The sequence below is a fragment of the Chiloscyllium punctatum genome, chromosome 44 (assembly GCF_047496795.1).
Source record: "Chiloscyllium punctatum isolate Juve2018m chromosome 44, sChiPun1.3, whole genome shotgun sequence".
NCBI classification, from domain to species: domain Eukaryota; kingdom Metazoa; phylum Chordata; class Chondrichthyes; order Orectolobiformes; family Hemiscylliidae; genus Chiloscyllium; species Chiloscyllium punctatum.
The window spans coordinates 64,633,590-64,658,340 of NC_092782.1; the positions used below are offsets into that span (position 1 = coordinate 64,633,590).

The following is a 24,751-nucleotide window of genomic DNA, read 5'->3' on the forward strand; positions in this document are numbered from 1 at the left end:
GGTAGACGTTGTAGAAAAACATTGCCAGGGTGGGATGGATCTTTGAGAATGCTGGCAGCCTTTTCTTGACAGCGGGCCTGGTAGATGGATTCTATAGATGGGAGGTTGGCCTTTGTGATTATCTGGGCTGAGTTCACCACTCTCTGTAACAGTCTCCGATCTTGAATGGTACAGTTGCCATACCAGGTAGTGATACAGAATGCTCTCGATGACGCACCTATAAAAGGTGGCAAGGGTATTCACCGTCATGCCAAAGTTCCTCAGCTGCCTGAGGAAGAAGAGACATTGTTGGGCCTTTGTAACCAGTGCGTCCACATGAAGAGTCCAAGAAAGCTTGTTGTGGATGACCACTCACAGATGCTTGACACTCTCCACTCATTCCCCCTCTGTGCTGTTAATGTGTGTGGGGGGGGGGGGGGGGGGGGGGGCATGAGTAACATTCGCCGAAAGTTAATAATGAGGTCCTTGGTTTTGCCGGCACTGAGAACTAGGTTGTTCCCAGTGCACCTTTTTTCAGGTTTTCCATCTCCCGTCTGTAGTCTGTTTCTTTGCCATTTGAGATTCGACCAACTATGGTGGTGTCCTGTAAATGGCATTAGTCTGGTATTTGGTGATGCAGTCATGGGTGTACAATGAGTACAGTAGGGGGCTGAGTACGCACTCCTGGGGGGCTCCAGTGTTGAGTGTCAGTGAGGATGAAATATTGTCCCTAATCAATCACTGATTGTGACCTGTGTGTCAGGAAACTGAGGATCCAGTTGCAGAGAGTGGGGGCTTAGTCTGAGATCACTAAGTTTAGTAATCAGTCTCGAAGGAATAATAGTGTTAAAGGCTGAACTGTAGTCAATGAGTTGGATTCTAACCTAGCTGTTCTTGGTGTCAAGATGTTCGAGGGAGGAGTGAAGGGCAAGTGATATGGCTTCTGACATGGATCTGTTGGTCTGATAGGCAAATTGGAGTGGGTCAAGAGTAGTGGGGAAGCTGGAGCTGATAAATACCATGACCAGCCTTTCAAAGCACTTCATGACCACTGAAGTTAGGGTCACTGGGGTGTAGTCATTGGGACAAGCTGCATGAGCCTTCTTAGGCACAGGGATGATATTGGCCTCTTGAAACAGGCAGGGACAGTGGCCTGCTGCAGGGAGAGGTTGAAGATGTCTGAGAAGATCTCTGCCAGTTGATCTGTACATGATCTGAGTGTATGACCTGGTATCAGTCTGGTCCCATCGCTTTCCTTGGATTCATACAAAGGAAAACTGATCTGACCTCTAATGCAGTGACTGTTGGGATAGGTTCGTCAGGACTTGTCGGAATAGGTGTTACCTCTCTGCCGAAGTTTTGCTCACAGCGAGCGTAGAAGGTGTTGAGATGATCTGGGAGGGATGTGTCACTCTGCTATCTTGCACTGTCTCTTTTTAGAACCTGTGATGTAATTCAGTCCTTGCCATAGTCGCTGGGTATATTCCTTTTTATTTCTGAATGGTCTCAGTTTACCTCATGGATTCTCCACATCAGCCATTGCATTCCTATAGCAGTTTGATATAAAATATGATTTGGAGATGCTGGTGTTGGACTGGGGTGGACAAAGTTAAAAATCCCACAACACCAGGTTACAGTCCAACAGGTTTATTTGGAAGCACTAGCTTTTGACGTGCTGCTTCTTCATTTAATGAATAAGACATGCTTTGAAAGCTACTGCTTCCACATAAACCTGTTGGACTATAACCTGGGGTTGTGTGATTTTTTAACTTAGTACAGAGGAAATCCTATTTAATACCTAAGACCAATGGATCAAGAGGAAATTCTTTGTCTGGCTATTTGACTGTTGATATATCACAGCTTTTCCCATCATCCATGGTTTCAGCATAATAATTCGATTGCGATCACTGTTAAAATCCCTGGCTTTAGTCCTTTCCACTCCCAAGGCCCTGTGTGGGGGCTGGGGGGGGGGGGGGGTGGGGGGGGGGGGGTGGTGGTGGTGGTGGTGGGGAACAGTGGCAGAGTAGTAATGTCACTGCATGAGGAACTCAAAGCCTGAGGCCAGTGTTTTGGGTTCAAATCTTAAAATGGCAAATGATAAACCTGATATTCAGTTTTTTTTATAAAATCTGGAATGATAAGCTCACCTAATTGTAACTATTGTTAAAAAACAATTTGGTTCACCATGATTCTTGGGGAAAGGAAACTTTACCTGGTCTGGTTAACATGAGTTACTCCTCAGTGGTTGACTCTTGACTGCCCTCTGGGTGATTGGACATGGGTCATAACCATTGGCCTCACCAGTGACATCCACAACTGTGAATGAATTCAAAATAAACTTGAGGAGAAATTCATATAACCTCGTTTCTCAAGTTGCTCACAACAATGTACCAGGTTCTGGGGTTAATATGATAAAACAAAGAACTATGAATGCTGTAGAACTGAAACAAAAACAGAAAATGTTAGAGGAACTCAGTAGGTCTTGCAGCATCTGTGGGAAGAAAGTAGAGTTAATTAGGGTTCTGTTGAAGAGGCCCTGCTCTCAAAATGTTAACTCTGCTTTCTTCCCATTTTGGCTGTGCTAATATGAAGCAGATTGAAGCTGCATTAGGTGCTACATACACACATTTATTCTTGTTTTTTAATTGATAATTTTAATCTGCACTGCAGTAACACTTTGATTTGTGTTCTGAGTATAAACCATCAAATGTTCTATGAATGGCTCCCAACAATTCTCCCATGTCATGCCCTGATTCCTGTTCAAAGACAGAAAGGGAGTTAGTCTTAAGGTCAACATTGATACCACATTCAGGTGATGGTATGAAAATAAAAGCCTCGGATGACTTTACCAATTCCAGTTACAGTTTCACCAAAGGGCAAGATAACGCTTAGTGTACGTCAAATTCTGTTCAAACTTGTGTTTAAATTAAATGGATCACACTGGCCGTAACCAATTAGAGCATATTGTCTCGTTATAAAGTTTAAAACATGGATGTGGTCATCCTACAGAAAATCCTTTATTTGCAGGGAACCAAAATGAATAAAATTAACATATATGATACATTATTCCATCCCCCATATTTTCTGATTTCTGAACAAAGTGATTAATGTTTTCCTGCAGCATCAATGTTGACCTGCAACTTGTAGACTAGAAAACAATTTGATTGGTGTGGTCAATAAATAGCCAACAGAGTGCAGCTTACTGAAGTGCTCAAAACCTAAACTATACAAAGCAAGTATCTTAAAGTTATAAATCAGGCAGAGAGAGAGAGAGAGACAGAGGTTAAGTGCAATGTGGGCAGACTTGAGGGCACTGAAGTGTTCAGATCTGAGAATGATTATAAAACGACACTCCTCTTGTGCAATGTTATTTAATGAATGTCAACAGAACTGAACTTTACTCATCCACAGAGAAAATAGAGACTTGAATAATGAAAAAAACACTGACAAAGAGGGATGCATAACAGAAATTGTGAAAAAGTAAAATAACTGATTAACTGTGTGTAACAGCATGGAGTCCTTGAGATCACAGTCTCTGATTATTAGCAAATGAAAACCCAAAGCTTTCACCCAGAGTTCCTTTGTTAGTCTTTCTTAAAGGGGGTGACTTTTTTTTCTCAATTAGACAGGAGGGCATATCTCCCTAATTAGCAAGCAAGGGCATTCACAGAATCACATTACTCTTTGGACTAATATTTGCACAGCAATGTCTAGGTTCCTGTGTACTAATTACATACCAAGGTTAGCAAATTAATATAATGTGTGTATTAATTAATGAAATTTAAAAGCAAATCATATGAAATTTGGTTATTTGTCTTTAATGAATTAATTTAGTGGTCACATTGATCATAGTGCATAATTATACGATAAATGTTGAGTACGTTGTTATTTATATAGTGTAGTTAGAAGACTTGAGTTATACTGCCAGGTACATTTCTGCATATTGTATACACTCAAGCCAACTGCATGTGTCATTACAGCTAGCACCAAAGCTGAGTCTCAAAAACTGTATTAAAGAGTGGTTGTAAAAATTGTAATTGTAATTAAAAATTGCTGTTCTGATAAACAAAATGTCCATCAGGACCATAATTTTTCCTCCGGGTGCTCCGGTTTCCTCCCACTGTCCAAAAATGTGCAAGTTAGGTGAATTGGCCATACTCAATTGCCCGTAGTGTTAGATGTAGGGAAATGGGTGTAGGTGGGTTGCTCACCAGAGGGTTGGTGTGGACTTGTTGAACTGAAGGGCCTGCTTCCACACTGTAAAAGTAGTCTAATCTAAAGACAAAGTCACAGAAGGAAGAGCAGAGAGAAACAGAGTGTTTGAAACAGCTTAGGGCCTCCACAGCTGAAAATATGGCTGCCGGTGTTGGAGCAATTAAAATAGAGATCCATGAAACACCTAAATTTGAGGAGTTCAGATTCTATGGAGGTTGTAAGATGAGGGAAATTACAAAGACAAAGAGAAGCGAGACGATGGAGAGCTTTGAAAAAAAATCACCAAACAATGCTGCCACTTTCATTCTCTGGAGGAGCCGGTATTAGACTGGGGTGGACAAAGTTAAAAATCACGCAACATCGGGTTATAGTCCAACAGGTTTATTTGGAAGCACTAGCTTTCAAAACACTGCCTCATCATCAGATGGTTGTGGTGCAGAATCACAGAATTTATAGCAAAATGATTGCAATATCATGGAATGTAACATTAAACGAATTTAGTTTAAGTCTTTCATCTTTTAGAATGATTATGTTGGTTTCCTACAAGTTTTGTTTGGTAGTTTGAATATAATTTATCTTTAAAGCACATGATTCTTTGTTGCTGTTCTGATAAACAAAATGTCCATCAGGACCATAAAAAGGACAGCTGAGCATTACTTGATAAGCTCCAGTCTCTTGTTAAAAATAGCTCTGCTGAGAATTAATGCCAAAGTTAAACACAATGATTTCACCTTTCTCTATTTTAGAGGCATTATTAAACAGCAAACCTTCTTTAAAAAACAGACTTGTTTCTTCAAGAACATTTCTACCATTTAGTTTAACTAGGTCACTGATTAAGAGTTAAGCAGTTTTTTAAAAATTAAATCATTCAAAATGTTAACATAAAAACAATGTAATGCAGCGAAGGGAAAGTGAAGTGGCCACCACAGCCACATGGTAAATCTTTCACAATCTCATTGAAGCATACAGGCTTCAATACAGATCTCCAAACGGACCCCACCACCAGGGATATATTTCCCTCCCCTCCCTTATCAGCGTTCCGAAAAGACCACTCCCTCCATGACTTCCTCGTCAGATCCACACCCCCCACCAACCCAATCTCTACTCCCGGCACCTTCCCCTGCAAGCGCAAGAAATGCAAAACTTGCGCCCACACCTCCCCCCTTACTTCCCTCCAAGGCCCCAAGGGATCCTTCCATATCCGTCACAAATTCACCTGCACCTCCACGCACATCATTTACTGCATCCGCTGCACCCAATGTGGCCTCCTCTATATTGGGGAGACAGGCCAGCTATTTGCGGAATGTTTCAGTGAACACCTCTGGGACACCCGGACCAACCAACCCAACCACCCCATGGCTCAATGCTTCAACTCCCCCTGCCACTCCACCAAGGACATGCAGGTCCTTGGACTCCTCCATCGCCAGACCATAACAACATGACGGCTGGAGGAAGAGCGCCTCATATTCTGCCTCGGAACCTTCCAACCACAAGGGATGAATGCTGATTTTTCCAGTTTCCTCATTTCCCCTCCCCCCACCTTGTCTCAGTCCCAACCCTCGGACTCAGCACCACCTTCTTGACCTGCGATCTTCTTCCCGACCTCTCCGCCCCAACCCCCTCTCCGGCCTATCACCCTCACCTTAACCTCCTTCCACCTATCGCATTTCCAACACCCCTCCCGCAAGTGCCTCCTCCCTACCTTTTATCTTAGCCTGCTTGGCACACTTTCCTCATTCCTGAAGAAGGGCTCATGCCCGAAACGTCGATTCTCCTGTTCCTTGGATGCTGCCTGACCTGCTGCACTTTTCCAGCAACACATTTTCAGCTCTGATCTCCAGCATCTGCAGTCCTCACTTTCTCCTTCAATACTGAGACACAGGCTACTAGACTAGGGATTCAGATTCACAAGAAAGAGGTATTCGAAATCCTGCAGAGTGTGAAAGTAGATAAGTCCCTTGGGCCGAATGGGATTTATCCTAGGATCCTCTGGGAAGCCAGGGAGGTGATTGCCGAGCCTTTGATATTGATCTTTAAATCGTCATTGTCTACAGGAATAGTGCCAGAAGACTGGAGGAAAGCAAATGTGGTTCCCCTGTTGAAGAAGGGGAGTAGAGACAACCCTGGTAATTACAGACCAGTGAGCCTTACTTCAATTGTTGGTAAAGTGTTGCAAAAGGTTATAACTGATAGGATTTATAATCAGCTAGGAAAGAATAATTTGATTAGGGTTGGTCAGCACGGTTTTGTGAAGGGTAGGTCGTGCGTCACAAACCTTATTGAGTTCTTTGAGAAGGTGACCAAACAGGTAGATGAGAGTAAACTAGTTGTTGTGGTGTATATGGATTTCAGCAAGGTGTTCGATAAGGTTCCCCACAGTAGGCTATTGTACAAAATGCGGAGGAATGGGATTGTGGGAGATATAGCAGTTTGGATCAGTAATTGGCTTGCTGAAAGAAGACAGAGGGTGGTGGTTGATGGGAAATGTTCATCCTGGAGTCCAGTTACCAGTGGTGTACCGCAAGGGTCGGTGTTGGGTCCACTGCTGTTCGTCATTTTATAAATGACCTGGATGAGGGCGTAGGAGGGTGGGTTAGTAAATTTGCAGATGACACTCAGGTTGGTGGAGTTGTGGATAGTGATGAAGGATGTTGTAGGTTACAGAGAGTCATAGATAAGCTGCAGAGCTGGGCTGAGAGGTGGAAAATGGAGTTTAATGCGGAAAAGTGTGAGGTAATTCACTTTGGTCGGAGTAACCGGAATGCAAAGTACTGGGCTAATGGTAAGATTCTTGGTAGTGTAGATGAGCAGAGAGATCTCGGTGTCCAGGTACACAGATCCTTGAAAGTTGCCACCCAGGTTGACAGAGTTGATAAGAAGGCATACAGTGTTTTAGCTTTTATTAATAGAGGGATTGAGTTCCGGAACCATGACATTATACTGCATCTGTACAAAACTCTGGTGCAGCCGCACTTGGAGTATTGTGTACAATTCTGGTCACCACATTATAAGAAGGATGTGGAAACTTTGGAAAGGGTGCAGAGGAGATTTACTAGGATGTTGCCTGGTATGGAGGGAAGGTCTTACGATGAAAGGCTGAGGGCCTTGAGGCTGTTCTCATTAAAGAGAAGAAGGTTGAGAGGTGACTTAATCGAGACATATAAGATAATCATAGGGTTAGACAGGGTGGACAGGGAGAACCTTTTCCAACGTATGGTGATGGCGAGCACGAGGGAACAGAGCTTTAAATTGAGGGGTGATAGATATAGGACAGATGTCAGAGGGAGTTTCTTTACTCAGAGGGTAGTGAGGGTATGGAATGCTTTGCCTGCAACAGTCGTAGATTCACCAACTTTAAGTACATTTAAGTTGTCATTGGACAGACATATGGACGTAAATGGAATAGTGTAGGTTAGATGAGCTTCAGGTTGGTATGATAGATTGGCGCAACATTGAAGGCCAATGGGCCTGTACTGCGCTGTCATGTTCTATGTTCTTAAGGGGCTTGACAGGATCCATGCTGGAAAAATGTTTCCACTCATAGGAGAGTCCAGGTCCAGGGGGTCAGTCTCAGAATAAAGAGGCATCAAGTTAAGACTGAAATGAGGAAGAATTTGTTCTAGCAGAGGGTTGTGAGTCTTTGGAACACCTTGCCACAGAGAGCTGTGGGGGCAGAGTCCTGGTGTATATTTAAGGCTGAGATGGATAGATTCTTGATCAATTAGGGAATCAAAGGTTCCAGGAAAAGGTCAGGAAAGTGGATGTGAGGAAGGTCAGAACAACTCTGATCCAGTTGAATGCCAGAGCAGGCTCAAGGGGCTGAACCGTCTGTTCCTGTTCCTGTTTGAGGATCTTATGGTATAATATTCACAGAGGAGAGCTCAGATTGCAAGGAGAAGGATTATAGGACAAAGGCTTGATTGAAGGGTTTGCTTTCAGCATGTATTGCAGATTAGTGAAATGTAATTCAGTGGAAGGGAAGAGAGTCCCAGAATGTTGGATCAAGGTGGCTGAGAGCTGGGCTAGTGACGGTACCACAGAGAAGGGTGTTTGGAAAGGTGACTAGAATGAGAAGAGTTTGGAGAATGAATCAACATGTATGCCTGAGTGAGAATAAAGGGAGGGGTCATGATAGCATTTGTAAACGAGACCAATGAAATTTGAACATAGACATTGATAAAACAAAGACAGCAATGAGAGTTAATTTGCTCAGAAGTTGGGCTTTAATCCTATAGGATGGATTGGATGCAATGTTTGTTAAATTAGAATTCATGATGGAAATAACACTTGGTGAGGTGATGCATATCCCCAGTGCTCCTGCTAACACATTTATAAAAAATGTGAATCTTGCTCAGATGTTAGAGCAAAGTAAGCAATACAGAATAAAATCTGAAATTACTGGGAAAGCTCAGCAGATCTGATCACCTTTGGAATGGTCACTGGACCTGAAATGTTAACTTTGATTTCTCTCCACAGATGCTGCCAGACCTGCTAGATTTCTGCAGCAATTTCTGATTTTGGTTCAGATTTCCAACATCCACAGCTCTTTGTTTTATCGTTGAAGTTTTTAACCTTACTCTTTCATTCTTTAGAAGCTGAAGCCTCAAAGAGTTTAATTGCTTTCACAGGATAAGATCAAGGCTTCTTTTTTTCCATTACTGACTGCTGCTCTTCATATAAATCATGGCAGACTTGAGCAGAAGCAGATGCTGACTGAGGGCTGCTTTGTATAGTATCAAGGGCAATTGCTCTGTCAAATAATGAAAACCCATTTGTCTGGTAAACAGGTGCATGAGAATTGAAAAGAAATGCAGTCAGTCTGCTCAAATTAAAACATTCTTTCCACTCCTCACTGGTGTGAAAGCAGAAAATGACCTGGCAGAGGTGGAGAGCGGTTTGAGGCTCAAAGTATTGATGCGTTTAGGGAATGTTTCTTCTGAGCATTATGTTGAATAGTAACTTCTTGGTGGAATTTTTAAAGCGTTGTAATAATCAGAGTTTTCTTCAATTTGTGCCACTTAATTTCAACGTTGAGTAATAAATTGTAGTGGAGCTTTAGTTTCCATCTTCCCAGTCAGGAAATGCTGCATGAAAACTACAAGAACTTCTATTTCCATTTGGCACCAATACTCACGAAGAGACATTGGGGCAGGTGACAACAAGGATGGTCAGGGGTAGGTCTCAAGGAGGATTTTAAAGAAGGAGAGGGAGGTAAGATTAGATTAGATTACATTACATTACAGTGTGGAAACAGGCCCTTCGGCCCAACAAGTCCACACCGACCTGCCGAAGCGCAACCCACCCATACCCCTACATTTACCCCTTACCTAACACTACGGGCAATTTAGCATGGCCAATTCACCTGACCAAAACGTGGACCACACAACTTATTCAATTATTGCCATTTCATTCTTTTTGACATTTAATCCTCTCTCTATCCAATGGGAACAGAAAGCTGGTTATGGTTTCCCTCATATCGAGCATGGGAAGTTTGGAGATTTGTTCCAGAGTAGCCTTTGACAGAACATGCAAAATAATATCTGAAAGCAATGATGCAAATGTGCATTAAAAGATGCAGATGTGTCACAAATTATAAAGCAAGCAGGAAATATTGCTTTCATGAAACACTTTCTCTGAAACATAAAAAGCAGTACTTCCCAAATTCTGTCATATGATTTTGAACCTTGACCTCTTACTTCAAACTGAGAGTGGAAGAAGAGCTGTTCAGCTGTTATATTTTGCATAAATATCATGACAAAGTGCATATTCCTCCTTCAGAGTTTATAATCCCCTGCTTTTAACTGACCTGAGACCTGAGGCCCACTTGAGGAAACTCTGGTCTAAAGCATTTCACATTTAATGATCCTCTTTGGAAATGCACTCACAGTTATTCTGTGGAACAAATGGCACTGCCAAGTCCCAAACAAACAGATCTCACAAATAGCATTGAAATAAATAGCCAGTTATTAAACTGGGGTCTTGTTACTTTTAATAGGATTACCCCCTGACATGAACACTTCCAGAGTTGCAAAGTCAGGGGGAGGGAAATTGATCACCTAATTTTCATTCCTTTTAAAAATGCCACTTGGCTCCCTTTCAGAGTGGGCAGCATTTAAAAAAAAAATTAAATCCTCCTCTGAAGTGATCAAAACCCTTGGCCTTCTGGTGTCTCTATCATGGCTGAGCAGTCTAAGGTGCTGGATTAAGGCTTGAGTCTCTAAGGAGGCGTGGCTTTGAATCCCACTGCTGCCACTTGTGCGGGTTACCTGTTATACAGCAATGTGTTGAAGCTGCTGTTTAAATTCCAACACACAAAGTTGTTTTTTTGAGGTCGGTAAGTTGGCTCAGTGGTTAGCACTGCTGCCTCACAGTGCCAGGGTCCCAGCTTCAATTCCAGTCTTGGGTGACTGTCTGTGTGGAGTTTGTACATTCTCCCTGTGTCTGCGTGGGTTTCCTCCGGATGCTCTGGTTTCCTCCCACAATCCAAAGATGTGCAGGTTAGGTGAATTGGCCATGCTAAATTGCCCATAGTGTCAGGTATTGCTTTTCCAGCAACACATTTTCAGCTCTGATCTCCAGCATCTGCAGTCCTCACTTTCTCCCCATAGTGTCAGGTGCATTACTCAGATGGAAATGGGTCTGGGTGGGTTATTCTTTGGAGGGTCGGAGTGGACTGGTTGGGCCGAAGGGCCTGTTTCCACACTGTAGGGAACTATTTTCTTCAAGAGCTGATCTGGCAGGAGTTCTCCAGTACTGGTTCTTACTATGTCTAAATCCTACTCAACACCAAATCCATTGGGCGAGCTATGGATTGGATTAAAACATCATTTTTCTCATGAATGATCTTTTCCAATCAAACTGTTAGAGATGTAATGATAGGCCTGGGAGCAGTGGGACTTGAGTGCAGGCCTCCCGGTTCAGAGGTTGGGTACTACATTTCTCTCATTTAATACAAATAACATAACCTGAAATGTAAGGGAATTATTAGGAATGATATTGGGTTAGCAATGAAATCGCAAAAAAAAATTGTTTGTTAAAATTTAACAATGTTTAACAATGTTTTAATAGTATTTATTTTGAATTTTGCTCTCCAGAACCAAAATTCATTGGTGCCCACTTGATACCAGAGAGTGACAATCCAGAAGATGATAAAATATATTTCTTTTTTCGAGAAAATGCTTTGGATGGAGAGTATTCAGGGAAAGCGACTCATGCCCGGATAGGACAAGTGTGCAAGGTCAGTTGGATATGTAAGGAATTTTCCAATGATTAAAGTATCTTTCTGGTTTTAATACTTTCATCAGTGGACTGAAGACACTGAGGATGAAGTTGGGGTCTAAGTTAATCATGCAAAACCAAATGGGAGTGAAATGGCAGTTGACTTTCTCTGAATCTTCTCTTCACTGAACTTCACAAAAAGATAGTTCTCGCTGTTTTTGAAAACTTCTTTCATATTCTTGTTGTCACTTTAGTTTGATTAAAAACCTTGCCAATATTTTCCAAGTCAACAGAAAATGAAATCTGCCGATGTGAGAAGTTAGCTGTTAGTTCACTGTGAATCTGCTGAGTGTTGTTGCACATTAACCAATCCAACCTTGTTGTTATGAAATTCTAAAGAGAAGGGTGATTTCAGATGGAGTCAAATCAGAAATAAAGGCTAGAACTGCAGCTACCAATATTTTTAAAACATCTGTAACGGAGATGTAGAACTCAACTTGAACAATAACAGTGAACAAGTTTTTTATCCTTTAATTTATTTAATGGGATGTGGATGTCACTGGCTGGGCTCAGCATTTATTACAGGCCCCTGGTAAAAACAATGACTGCAGATGCTGGAAACCAGATTGTGGATTAGTGGTGCTGGAAGAGCACAGCAGTTCAGGCAGCATCCAACGAGCAGCGAAATCCACGTTTCGGGCAAAAGCCCTTCATCAGGAATAAAGGCAGTGAGCCTGAAGCATGGAGAGATAAGCTAGAGGAGGGTGGGGGCGGGGAGGGAGTAGCATAGAGTACAATGGGTGAGTGGGGGAGGAGATGAAGGTGATAGGTCAAGGAGGAGAGGGTGGAGCGGATAGGTGGAAAAGAAGATAGGCAGGTCGGACAAGTCCGGACAAGTCAAGGAGACAGTTACTGAGCTGGAAGTTTGAAACTAGGATGAGGTGTGGGAAGGAGAAATGAGGAAGCTTTTGAAGTCCACATTGATGCCCTGGGGTTGAAGTGTTCCGAGGCGGAAGATGAGGTGTTCTTCCTCCAGGCGTCTGGTGGTGAGGGAGCGGCGGTGAAGGAGGCCCAGGACCTCCATGTCCTCGGCAGAGTGGGAGGGGGAGTTGAAATGTTGGGCCACAGGGCGGTTTGGTTGATTGGTGCGGATGTCTCAGAGATGTTCCCTAAAGCGCTCTGCTAGGAGGCGCCCAGTCTCCCCAATGTAGAGGAGACCACATCGGGATACAATAAATGATATTAGTGGATGTGCAGGTGAAACTTTGATGGATGTGGAAGGCTCCTTTAGGGCCTTGGATAGAGGTCAGGGAGGAGGTGTGGGCACAGGTTTTACAGTTCCTGCGGTGTCAGGGGAAAGTGCCAGAATGGGAGGGTGGGTCGTAGGGGGGTGTGGACCTGACCAGGTAGTCACGGAGGGAACTGTCTTTGCGGAAGGCGAAAAGGGGTGGGGAGGGAAATATATCCCTGGTGGTGGGGTCTTTTTGGAGGTGGCGGAAATGTCGGCGCATGATTTGGTTTATGCGAAGGTTTGTAGGGTGGAAGGTGAGCACCAGGGGCGTTCTGTCCTTGTTACGGTTGGAGGGGTGGGGTCTGAGGGCGGAGGTGCGGGATGTGGACGAGATGCGTTGGAGGGCATCTTTAGCCACGTGGGAAGGGAAATTGCGGTCTCTAAAGAAGGAGGCCATCTGGTGTGTCCTATGGTGGAACTGGTCCTCCTGGGAGCAGATACGGTGGAGGCGGAGAAATTGGGAATAAGGGATGGCATTTTTGCAAGAGATAGGGTGGGAAGAGATATAATCCAGGTAGCTATGGGAGTCGGTGGGTTTGTAAAAAATGTCAGTGTCAAGTCGGTCGTCACTAATGGAGATGGAGAGGTCCAGGAAGGGGAGCGAGGTGTCAGAGATGGTCCAGGTAAATTTAAGGTCAGGGTGGAATGTGTTGGTGAAGTTGATGAATTGCTCAACCGCCTCACGGGAGCACGAGGTGGCGCCAATGCAGTCATCAATGTAGCGGGGGAAGAGGTGGGGAGTGGTACCGGTGTAATTATGGAAGATCAACTGTTCTATATAGCCAACAAAGAGACAGGCATAGCTGGGGCCCGTACGTGTGCCCATGGCTACGCCTTTGGTCTGGAGGAAGTGGGAGGATTCAAAGGAGAAATTGTTAAGGGTGAGGACCAGTTCGGCCAAATGAATGAGAGTGTCAGTGAAAGGGTACTGTTGGGGACGTCTGGAGAGGAAAAAACGGAGGGCTTGGAGGTCCTGGTCATGGCGGATGGAGGTGTAGAGGGATTGGATATCCATGGTGAAGATGAGGCATGGGGGCCGGGGAAACGGAAGTCTTGGAGGAGGTGGAGAGTGTGGGTGGTGTCTCGAACGTATGTGGGGAGTTCCTAGACTAGGGGGGATAGGACAGTGTCAAGGTAGGTAGAGATGAGTTCAATGGGGCAGGACCATGCTGAGACAATGGGTCGGCCAGGGTGGTCAGGCTTGTGGATCTTGGGAAGGAGGTAGAACCGGGCAGTGCGGGGTTCCCGGACTATGAGTTTGGAAGCTGTGGGTGGGAGATCTCCTGAGGTGATGAGGTTCTGTATGGTCTGGGAGATGATGGTTTGGTGATGGGGGGTGGGGTCATGGTCGAGGGAGCAGTAGGAAGAGGTGTCTGGGAGATGATGGTTTGGTGATGGGGGGTGGGGTCATGGTCGAGGGAGCAGTTGCCCCTGGTTGCCCTTTGAAAAGGTGGTGGTGAGCTGCCTTCTTGAACCGCTGTGGTCCACATGTTATAGACAGACCCATATTGTCATGATGGAGGGAATTCTAGGATTTTTATCCAGCAATACTGAAGCAACAGCGATATATTTTCAAGTCAGGATGATGAGTGGGAAATATACTGCCCATTCATGTGATATACACTTTACTTGATGGATTGGATTGAAACATCAGTTTAATTGGAGTCAGTGGAATTAAATATAGAGGTGTGGAGTTTAAACACTTACTTTATGGAGCAACCAGCACAATGTTCTATCTCAAAAAGTCTCAGGAGTTTCCAAGTTTGGAAATCTAACCAAGCAAGAATAGGAGCGATGGCCAAATAAAGTATGTTGGCAGAGCCTACTGACTGTTGAATTGAAGTGTGTGAAGAAAGGTTGTTAAAGGTTCCGTCATCAATACAGAGAACAAGGATGGTAAGCACACAGTAGACTAGAGGTAGGCAGATTTGCTGGTGTGCACAGTAAGCAAAGCTGCTTCTGATTGCTGTGGGGGATGGGATATGGCAGAGAATTCATTGAGAGAGATGACCTCATGGAGAGTTGGCTCCATTATAACACCATTTGCCAACTGTTATTTGGTTTGAGATTAACTGGTTTAGAAGGAAGGGTGCAAACCACTATATGATGCACCAATGAACAACTGCCAGCATTTACAAAACTTCATGTAATCAATATCCAAATCTGAAGAATGTGAAAGCATCCATTTTCTGCAGCAGTGAAGTTATCAATCTACATTTCCCGGAGAAGAATTTAATCTGCTTCAATGCTCGTAGAAAATCAGCCTATGTTTATTAAGGATCTCAAGGGCAGAATCAATTCTGTCATTTATGTTTACATCCACTTCACAAAACAGGTTGAGTTCTGGCTGTGATTAGTGAAGTTCTTCAAGTTCAGTGCAATTATTTTATGGGAAGGGTGTAGTGGAAAACGCTGAGCCAGATCATGACATTTATCAAAGCAAAGCGGGTAAACAAGAATTTCTGAGAAGTCTGGAAATTTGTATTAACTGTGGTTGGTTCAAGGGCAATGTTTCTTCAGCTGCTGGATGAATGAAGAACTTAAAACATATAAATTAAATGTACCTGAATTGGGCCAGATGACATGATAGTGTGCCAGTCCACACTTCTGTTAATTGAAACCATCCCAATGGAGTTTATCTATAAAATCACCACATTGACATTCAATATTCGTAATGCCATGTGGACCTCATCAAAAGTCTATACTCGGACCATATTTTCCTCCTAAGAAATGCCAGGAAAGTTTGTGATTCACAGATTTTCCTTGTAACGAGAGCAGCAAGCGACACCTAATTATCACAAGCTGTTTTGGGGTTTGTTTCCCAAATACCCATCAAATAAAAAGCTGAGACAAGTATAGACATGAGGAGTGTGGTTACTGTGAAATGAAAAAACTACTCCGACATTATTTATCGATGATTATAGATGTCTATTGTCATAGCCTTGTGTTCTGAACCAGCAGTGACCTGGAAATCTGCTTCAGATTCATATCCATCTGTTTCACCTTTGCATGGGATTCCTTTCAAAGCCATTGAGTTATTTATATCTAATACTCAGACAGAACATGACTGCTTATGATACATGGGCCCCATCTTATGAGCACAGAGTGTTTAAAATAGATAGAAAAGGAAATAAGCAGCAAAATTCATGAAGGCTGTGAGGGATTTTGACTAATGCTGATTGTTTGGGTGGCTCAGTGGTTAATACTGCTGCCTCACAATGCCATGGACCCATGTTTGATTCCAGCCTTGGGCAACTGTCTGTGTGGAGTTTGTATATTCTTCCCGTGTCTGTGTGGGTTTCCTCCCACAGTCCAAAGGTGTGTAGGGTTAGGTAGATTGGCCATGCTAAATGTAGAGTTATGGGTCTGGGTGGGATGTTCTTTGGTGAATTGGTGCTAACTCAATGGTCTGAATGACCTCTATCAGCACCTCAGTGATTGTGCTGCAAACTGAAACTACCTTTGAAACATTTCTTCACTGCAGTGAACACTAATTAAGAATGCTGGAAAGTAAAAGTTACAGACAAAATAAAATTTAAAACTCATCCTAATCCAGAGTCAGTGCTTTGCAAACAGAATGTGCAATAATGGGGAGCCCAAATATTGGTCAAGAATGACCTTCCAGGAATTAAAATCAAGGTAAGGATGCTTAGTTTGCAGAATTATTAGAAGGACTGATAATCATAGCAGGCACACTCAGTGTTGATGCACAGATGTTGCAGGCGCTGAGATTGGACACAGAGTGATTATGCTGTGAGGATTTCCATTATCATAATACTCTGCATCAATTAAAAGACCATGACATCATACCTGCACTGTAATCTTCACTCTTCATTTTATCACAATTCAAATCAACTCAGCATTCCAGAGAGAACTCCTAACAGTAAATTTCCTTCATGTTCAGGGAAGTTAAACAGGTCTATCAGAAGATTGGAGCTTCCTGAGGTTATTTTATTTGATAGCTATCAATCAACTCTGCTTTCATGAATTGTGATGACAAGTTAGCGCCTATTGCAAAGGATTCTGCAAAATCAATCCTTTGGTCATAAAAACAGACATCTGACCAGATTATTACAGATGATTTAATGAAAAGTAATTGCTTATACCATAATAAGGCCCCAGGCCTCTCTGACATTTTCCATGTGAACTGCTGGTACATGTGATTCCTGCACAAACCACTCACATGTTGAAGGGGATGGATGTTTCCTACTTAGATTCGTCAATGGAACTTTACACTCAAATGTCAATTGTTGTGTCCCACTTGATGGATCAAAATAGAAACAGGAAAATGTTGTCCTGAGTGTATCTTTACAGATACATGAATGGGCAGGGAATAGAAAGATACAGACTGCGTAATGGCAATTTTTAGTTTAACAAGGCATCATGTGCAGGCACAGTGTTGATGGGCCAAAGGGCCTGTTCCTGTACTGTAATGTTCTTTGCTCTTTATTTATCGAGTCAAAAAGACATCTTGCTAACTGGGAGCAACCCTCTGAAAGACATCGGTGACATCAGAATGACAGAAAATGATAGATTTAAACTGTTTAGGGAGCAATGGCATTGAGACTGATCAAGTGATCATATTCTAAGTGAGGGCCTCAAGTGATTGTAAGTCACAGAAACAAAACTTGTTTACATCAATCATCAACATATGATGGTCCTGTGAAATATCATACAACCACAGAATTCTAACTGTGCTGCAGGTAGCCATTCTCTCCATTGTGTCTGTGCTGGCTTTTCTAATGAATATCATTACCTAGTGCCAACCTCCTGCTTTTTCCATATCCCTGAGGACCATTTCTATCCAGATATCCACCTAATCCCTTTCTGAATGTCTTGTTTGAATTTACCTCCATCACCTTTCCAGCCAGTGCATCCAGACCCTGACTATTCACGGGCTTTTCCTCACATCACAACTGTTAATCATTTTAAATTTATCTCCTCTCATTCTTGTTCATTTTACAAGCAGCTACAGTTTCTCCTGATCTGCCCTATTCAGCTTGCTCATGATTTTGAAAATCTCCATCAGATTTCCTCTTGGTCTTCTTCAATCTATCCTTATAACTCTTGTTTCTCATCAGTCAAACCATTATTGAGTCATTTCTGCACTCTCTACAATGCATTCACATCTTTCCTATAATGCAGCATCCACAACTGGACACAATACTCCAAATGAGGTCAAACAAGTGTCTTGTACAAGAACACTGTCTGCTTCTTTAACTGCTCTCACCATCTGTTCTGCCACCTTTAATAATCCTGCACCCTTTTCGAAGTGTACAATCCATTTTATGTTGTTCATCCTTGTGACATATAACAGTTCTGACTAAATGTTAAGAATGACTATTTTCAGTTTATGTAGGGGGTACTCCATTTGCATTTGCAGCTTTTGTGGTTGCTATCAATATAGACTGTTCAAGTGGTCTTAAAACAGATCACTGCTCATTATTATAATATTAACCACACCTACGGGAGATCACCTGAACCAGATCAGGTTACGGGTTGCACCTGAACCAGAAGGGCACCAATATCCTGGGGGGTAGGTTTGCTAGCACTCTTCGGGGGGGTTTAAACTAATTTGGCAGGGGGATGGGATCCGGACTTGTAGTCCAGCAAGTAAGCTAGCTGTGTGTCAGGATGTCCAAGACTGTAGGGAGGCTGTGGAGAAGGTAGCACTGACAGGGACTACTTACAGACACAGAGATGGGCTCAAGTGCGTATACTTCAATGCAAGGAGTATCAGAAATAAGGTGGGTGAACTTAAGGCATGGATCGGTACCTGGGACTACGATGTTGTAGCCATCACGGAAACATGGATAGATGAGGGACAGGAATGGCTGTTGGAGGTTCCTGGGTACAGATGTTTCAGTAAGATTAGGGAGGGTGGTAAAAAAGGAGGGGGGGGTGGCATTGCTAATTAGAAATGGTATAACAGCTGCAGAAAGGAAGTTTGAGGGGGATCTGCCTCTGGAGGTAGTATGGGCTGAAGTCAGAAATAGGAAAGGTGCAGTCACCTTGTTGGGTGTTTATTATAGGCCCCCCAATAGCAGCAGAGATGTGGAGAAACAGATTGGGAAACAGATTTTGGAAAGGTGCAGAAGCCACAGGGTCGTAGTCATGGGCGACTTCAACTTCCCAAATATTGATTGGAAGCTCTTTAGATCAAGTAGATTGGATGGGGCGGTGTTTGTGCAGTGTGTCCAGGAAGCTTTTCTAATGCAGTATGTAGATTGTCCAACCAGAGGGGAGGCCATATTGGATTTGGTACTCGGTAACGAACCGGGACAAGTGGTGGGCTTGTTAGTGGGTGAACATTTTGGTGATGGCGACCACAATTCTGTGACTTTCACCTTGGTTATGGAGAGAGATAGGTGCGCACAACAAGGAAGTTTCTACAATTGGGGGAAGGGAAATTACGATGCTGTAAGACAGGATTTGAGGAGCATACGTTGGGAGCATAGGCTGTCAGGGAAGGATGTGGTGGAAATGTGGGACTTTTTCAAGGAGCAGATACGACGTGTCCTTGATATGTATGTACCGATCAGGCAGGAAAGAAATGGTCGTGTGAGGGAGCCTTGGTTGACGAGGGAGGTTGAATGTCTAGTAAAGAGGAAGAAGGAGGCTTACATAAGGTTGAGGAAACAAGGTTCAGACAGAGCAGTGGAGGGATACAGGATAGCCAGAAGGGACCTGAAGAAAGGGATTAGGAGAGCTAAGAGAGGGCATGAAAAATCCCTGGCGGATAGGATCAAGGATAACCCCAAGGCATTCTATGCGTATGTGAGAAACCTGAGAATGACGAGAACGAGGGTAGGTCCGATCAAGGACAGTGGTGGGAGACTGTGTATTGAGTCGGAAGAGATAGGAGAGGTCTTGAACAAGTACTTCTCTTCAGTATTTACGAACGAGAGGGACTGTATTGTTGAAGAGGAGAGTGTGAAACGGACTGATAAGCTAGAAGAGATATCTGTTAGGAAGGAAGATGTGTTGGACATTTTGAACAACTTGAGGATAGACAAGTCCCCCGGGCCTGACGGGATATGTCCTAGGATTATGTGGGAAGCAAGAGAGGAAATTGCAGTACCGTTGGCAATGATCTTCTCGTCTTCACTGGCAACGGGGGTGGTACCAGGGGACTGGAGAGTAGCGAATGTTGTGCCCCTGTTCAAAAAAGGGAATAGGGATAACCCCGGGAATTACAGGCCAGTTAGTCTTACTTCTGTGGTAGGCAAAGTAATGGAAAGGGTACTGAGGGATAGGATTTACGAGTATCTGGAAAGACACTGCTTGATTAGGGACAGCCAGCACGGATTTGTGAAGGGTAGGTCTTGCCTTACAAGTCTTATTGAATTCTTCGAGGAGGTGACCAAGCATGTGGATGAGGGTAGAGCAGTGGATGTAGTGTACATGGATTTTAGTAAGGCATTTGATAAGGTTCCCCATGGTAGGCTTATGCGGAAAGTCAGGAGGCATGGGATAGAGGGAAATTTGGCCAATTGGATAGAAAACTGGCTAACCGGTCGAAGTCAGAGAGTGGTAGTAGATGGTAAATATTCAGCATGGAGTCCAGTTACAAGTGGAGTTCCGCAGGGATCAGTTCTGGGTCCTCTGCTGTTTGTAATTTTTATTAATGACTTAGATGAGGGAGTCGAAGGGTGGGTCAGTAAATTTGCAGATGATACAAAGATAGGTGGAGTTGTGGACAGTGAGGAGGGCTGTTGTCGGCTGCAGAGGGACTTAGATATGATGCAGAGCTAGGCTGAGGAGTGGCAGATGGAGTTCAACCCTGCCAAGTGTGAAGTTGTCCATTTTGGAAGAACAAATAAGAATGCGGAATACAGGGTTAATGGTAGGGTTCTTGGTCAGGTGGAGGAACAGAGGGATCTTGGGGTCTATGTACATAGATCGTTGAAGGTTGCCACTCAGGTGGATAGAGTTTGTAAGAAGGCCTATGGAGTATTATCGTTCATTAGCAGAGGGATTGAATTCAAGAGTCGTGAGGTGATGTTGCAGCTGTACAGGACTTTGGTTAGGCCACATTTGGAGTACTGTGTGCAGTTCTGGTCGCCTCACTTTAGGAAAGATGTGGAAGCTTTGGAGAGGGTGCAGAGAAGATTTACCAGGATGTTGCCTGGAATGGAGAGTAGGTCGTACGAGGATAGGTTGAGAGTTCTCGGCCTTTTCTCGTTGGAACGGCGAAGGATGAGGGGTGACTTGATAGAGGTTTATAAGATGATCAGAGGAATAGATAGAGTAGACAGTCAGAAACTTTTTCCCCGGGTACAACAGAGTGTTACAAGGGGACATAAATTTAAGGTGAAGGGTGGAAGGTATAGGGGAGATGTCAGGGGTGGGTTCTTCACCCAGAGAGTGGTGGGGGCATGGAATGCGCTGCCCGTGGGAGTGGTAGAGTCAGATTCATTGGCGACCTTTAAGCGGCATTTGGATAGGTACATGGATGGGTGCTTAATCTAGGATAGAAGTTCGGCACAACATCGTGGGCCGAAGGGCCTGTTCTGTGCTGTATTGTTCTATGTTCTATGTTCTATGTTCTATCACTTAACACAGTATCCCACACTTGTCTGGAACATAGAACACTACAGCGCAGAACAGGCCTTTCTGCACGGGATGTTGCGCTGACCTGTGAAACCAATCTGAAATCTACCTATCCTACACTATTCCACTCTTATCCATACGTCTATCCAATGACCATTTAAATGCCCTTAAAGTTGGCGAGTCTACTACTGTTGCAGGCAAGGCAAGGCATTCCATCCCCTTACTACTCTCTGAGTAAAGAATCTACCTCTGCTATCTGTCCTATATCAATCATCCCTCAATTTAAAGCTATGTCCTGTTGTGCTATGGTGCTGGGGTAATGTCCCTACCTCATGGCCAGTAGGCCTGGGTTCAAGTGCCACCTGCTCCAGAGAAGTATCCCAGCTCTCTAAACAAGTTGATGAAAAATATCTCCGCGTTCACTCATTTGTCTTAGGCCATCCTCGCACATCCACTGTCAATGGTCTGCAGCAATGCCATAGCGTTTGTCAGTAACTACACCCAGACCAACCCTCCACTTCCTGGTGCTCTCCACCTTGCTTCAAGAAGAGATCACTGCCATGTTTTAGCTCTGGTAAAGTGGCGGAAATGATATTATCTCTTTTGCAAATTAATTTTAAGAGTTTAACTCTTTCTTTTGCAATTTTGAGCATCTTTTCATTTGCATATGCTCCATTTTTGCAATAGTTAACAGACATTTGACATTCTCATTTCAATAATTTGTTTCCTTAACTAGATCATTGCTTATTGTTCCAATTTCTGAGGTAGACACCAAAGGGAAAAGAATGTAGCATCTTAGGAGTTTTATTTCATGTTCCTTTTTTTGTCTTGTTTGTGCATCATTCACCCTCACAAATTCAAATCTGCGATCTCTATCTATCTTGTAATTTTTGCATCTCATCTGCGATCAGTTGTTACCATTTGATCCTAAATAGTCAAATTTACTACTTGTTCCAATGTGACACTGTCTACTCCAACTTTCACTCTCAATTTTCCAATATATTCCTTCCAACTGCCATTGATTTGTCTTGTTTTGGTGTTCATACTGAATCCACATTCTAAACTTAGAGATTTTATACAATCTACAATATTCTACCAGACATTTGCTGATTTTGCAAGTTGCAATGTGGTGTCGGTGTACTACAGGTTTGCAATGTTCCTGCCTCCAGCTGTATCCCTGGAAGTGGAGTAATTCCCTGAATATTTGTACTGTGTACGGATTGAATTTAAGTGACCAGACAACACTATGTTGAATTTCTCTCTTCAGTTGAATCTGATTGTCTCTCATCTGGCCTGACACTTGCTGTGTATTCCCAATATAGACTTTGGATAGATCTCACATCTTTACTCTCAGTGTCACATTTCAACAACACCTCTCTTAACTTTATGATAAACACCATCAACTAATTTTTCATATTCTACAAAACACATAAAAAAATTTATTGACTTCTAGATATTTATTATTGAATATTTTATTTTGAATTAAATATTCCCTCTCTTGCTTCTGCTTCATTCTAAATGCAGACTGTTTCACCAAACTCAAACATGTTGTTATTTCTGTCGACTTTGCTTCTCAACATAATTTTAATGAAATGATTAATTCAGCTCATGGCTGTGAGATGATATCAGTTTACCTAAAAATAATCTGCTGTTGATTAGCAGGAAATCTGACATCAAGAATATATTAAGATCCTTTTAAATCAGATCTTGTAACTATTTCATTTGAAATTGCCCTTAGCCTCAGTTTGTTTAGTGTCAACTCAGCCTCTTTGCATTACATTGTGGGTTGGTGCATTAAACAAAGCAAGATTCTTCTGAACATTTTCTGTAGTTCATTGTAAAAGCTTAGTCAAATTATGGGAGGAAAATGCAATGATTCAGTGCAGCACCCCATCAGCATTGCAGTGTCAGCCTTCATTGTTATGCTCAAGCCCTGGAGTGCAAATTGAACCCAGAACGTTGTTAATCAAGGGAGACCAAGCTGCCGACTGAGCTACAGCAGGTCGTTTAATATTAAACAGCTCTCTCTTCCAAAACTCATTGTTGTAGTTGTAATGTCTGCAGCTAGACTTTCAACCCATGATCTATGTAGAGAACCTGCCTATTACAGCCTTCTCTCTAACAAATTTGCAAGCTCTTTTAAGGGAAAACAGCTACCTTCCATGAGATATAGATCCCAGGTACCTTGCTTCCTGAGTTGGGATGACCATCCAAACATTTGATTTCACAAACCCTGCCAACGGTGTGCCCATTCTGTGATCTGGGCACCTAACCCAATGCACAGCAACCCTCCACCACTGCATCAGAGCTTTATAATTCAGAGTTTTATATATCCCTTTTATTACTCACCTTTATCCAACATGTCTCGCCATGACAAGATTCAGAACTGAATTTTCCAAGGCCCTGAACAACATGAGCAACAGTGAATGAGTTGGCAAAATCAGAAAATATTAGGTTCTGAACGTGAGGGAATAAATGTCCAATTTTCTACCCAAGCATTGAATAACAAGAGAACAATCTCACTAGTGAATGGTGAGGGGCCTATTTGCACATATTGAAATCTCATGATTGCCTAATTCCATGCAGGGCATTGCTGTCCAGGCAATGGAGAAAAACGGAATTGTAAAAATTCCAGACATGAGCTCCTGAGCAGGTACTTGGCGGCTGGACCTGACCTGCTCCTTCCCTGGATCTCCAACTTGGCTGGTATTCCTCAACATCTCATTCCACATTCCACCCTCTGTCCATGGACACTGGCATCAGAAAAGCATCAGCCTCACCAAATCATATCCTATATCTGGGTCTGATTTATAATGCTGTTTAACATTTCTATATCACACTGACATGCTTTTTGGTGAGGTCACACCTGGAACAGTGTCCACAGTTTGGTCCCAGAGCATGTACTGGCATTGGACACTGTTCAAAAGAGATTAATTTGGCTGATTTTGTTGACTAATCAAGAACTGCTAAGCAGGGTTATGCCTTGATTGATTCAAATTTAAAACAATAAGAAATGGTCTTCCTGAAGCAGACAAGATTCTGACAGGGATCCACAGGGTCGAGTGGGAGATTCTCAAACTAGGGGTGTTCATTTCTTTTCTCAGAGGGTAATGGATGTCTGAATTCTCCAGCTGAGAGAGTTGTAGAGGCTACATCACCACAAGTATCTGAAGAGGAGGTAGGTAAATCATTGAAATATCAAAAAGTTGAGGACTATGCGAAGCTGAAGAATTGAGGGCTGGGGCAGGTCAGCTATGATCTTGTTGAATAGCAAGGTAGGTTTGATGGACTGAATCCAACTCGTTGTGTTATGGTATTGTAGTACAGTGTGCTTTGTGCGCAGTGACTGGCTGTTATCTCATGCATCAGAATAGAGTACATCCCAGGGCTCTTAGCTAGTTTTCTCATCACTCAAACACTTTGACTTTACATCAATGCTCACAACATTGCTGTGTCCCCTATTAGTGCAGGCGGATAGTGGCCAAGCAGCTTGTC

At 43.2% G+C, this 24,751-nt stretch overlaps 1 protein-coding gene across 7 annotated transcripts in view; it reads left to right on the forward strand.

The window, feature by feature from the left end:
* LOC140467039 (semaphorin-3A-like) overlaps window positions 1-24,751 on the forward strand; it is a 436,589-nt gene that overhangs the window by 357,934 nt on the left and 53,904 nt on the right. For all 7 annotated transcript variants that reach the window (XM_072563099.1, XM_072563101.1, XM_072563098.1 and 4 more), the window contains one exon: window positions 11,289-11,431. In XM_072563099.1, coding sequence (XP_072419200.1) covers window positions 11,289-11,431 — 143 coding nt within the window. The remainder of the gene's footprint in view (window positions 1-11,288; window positions 11,432-24,751) is intronic.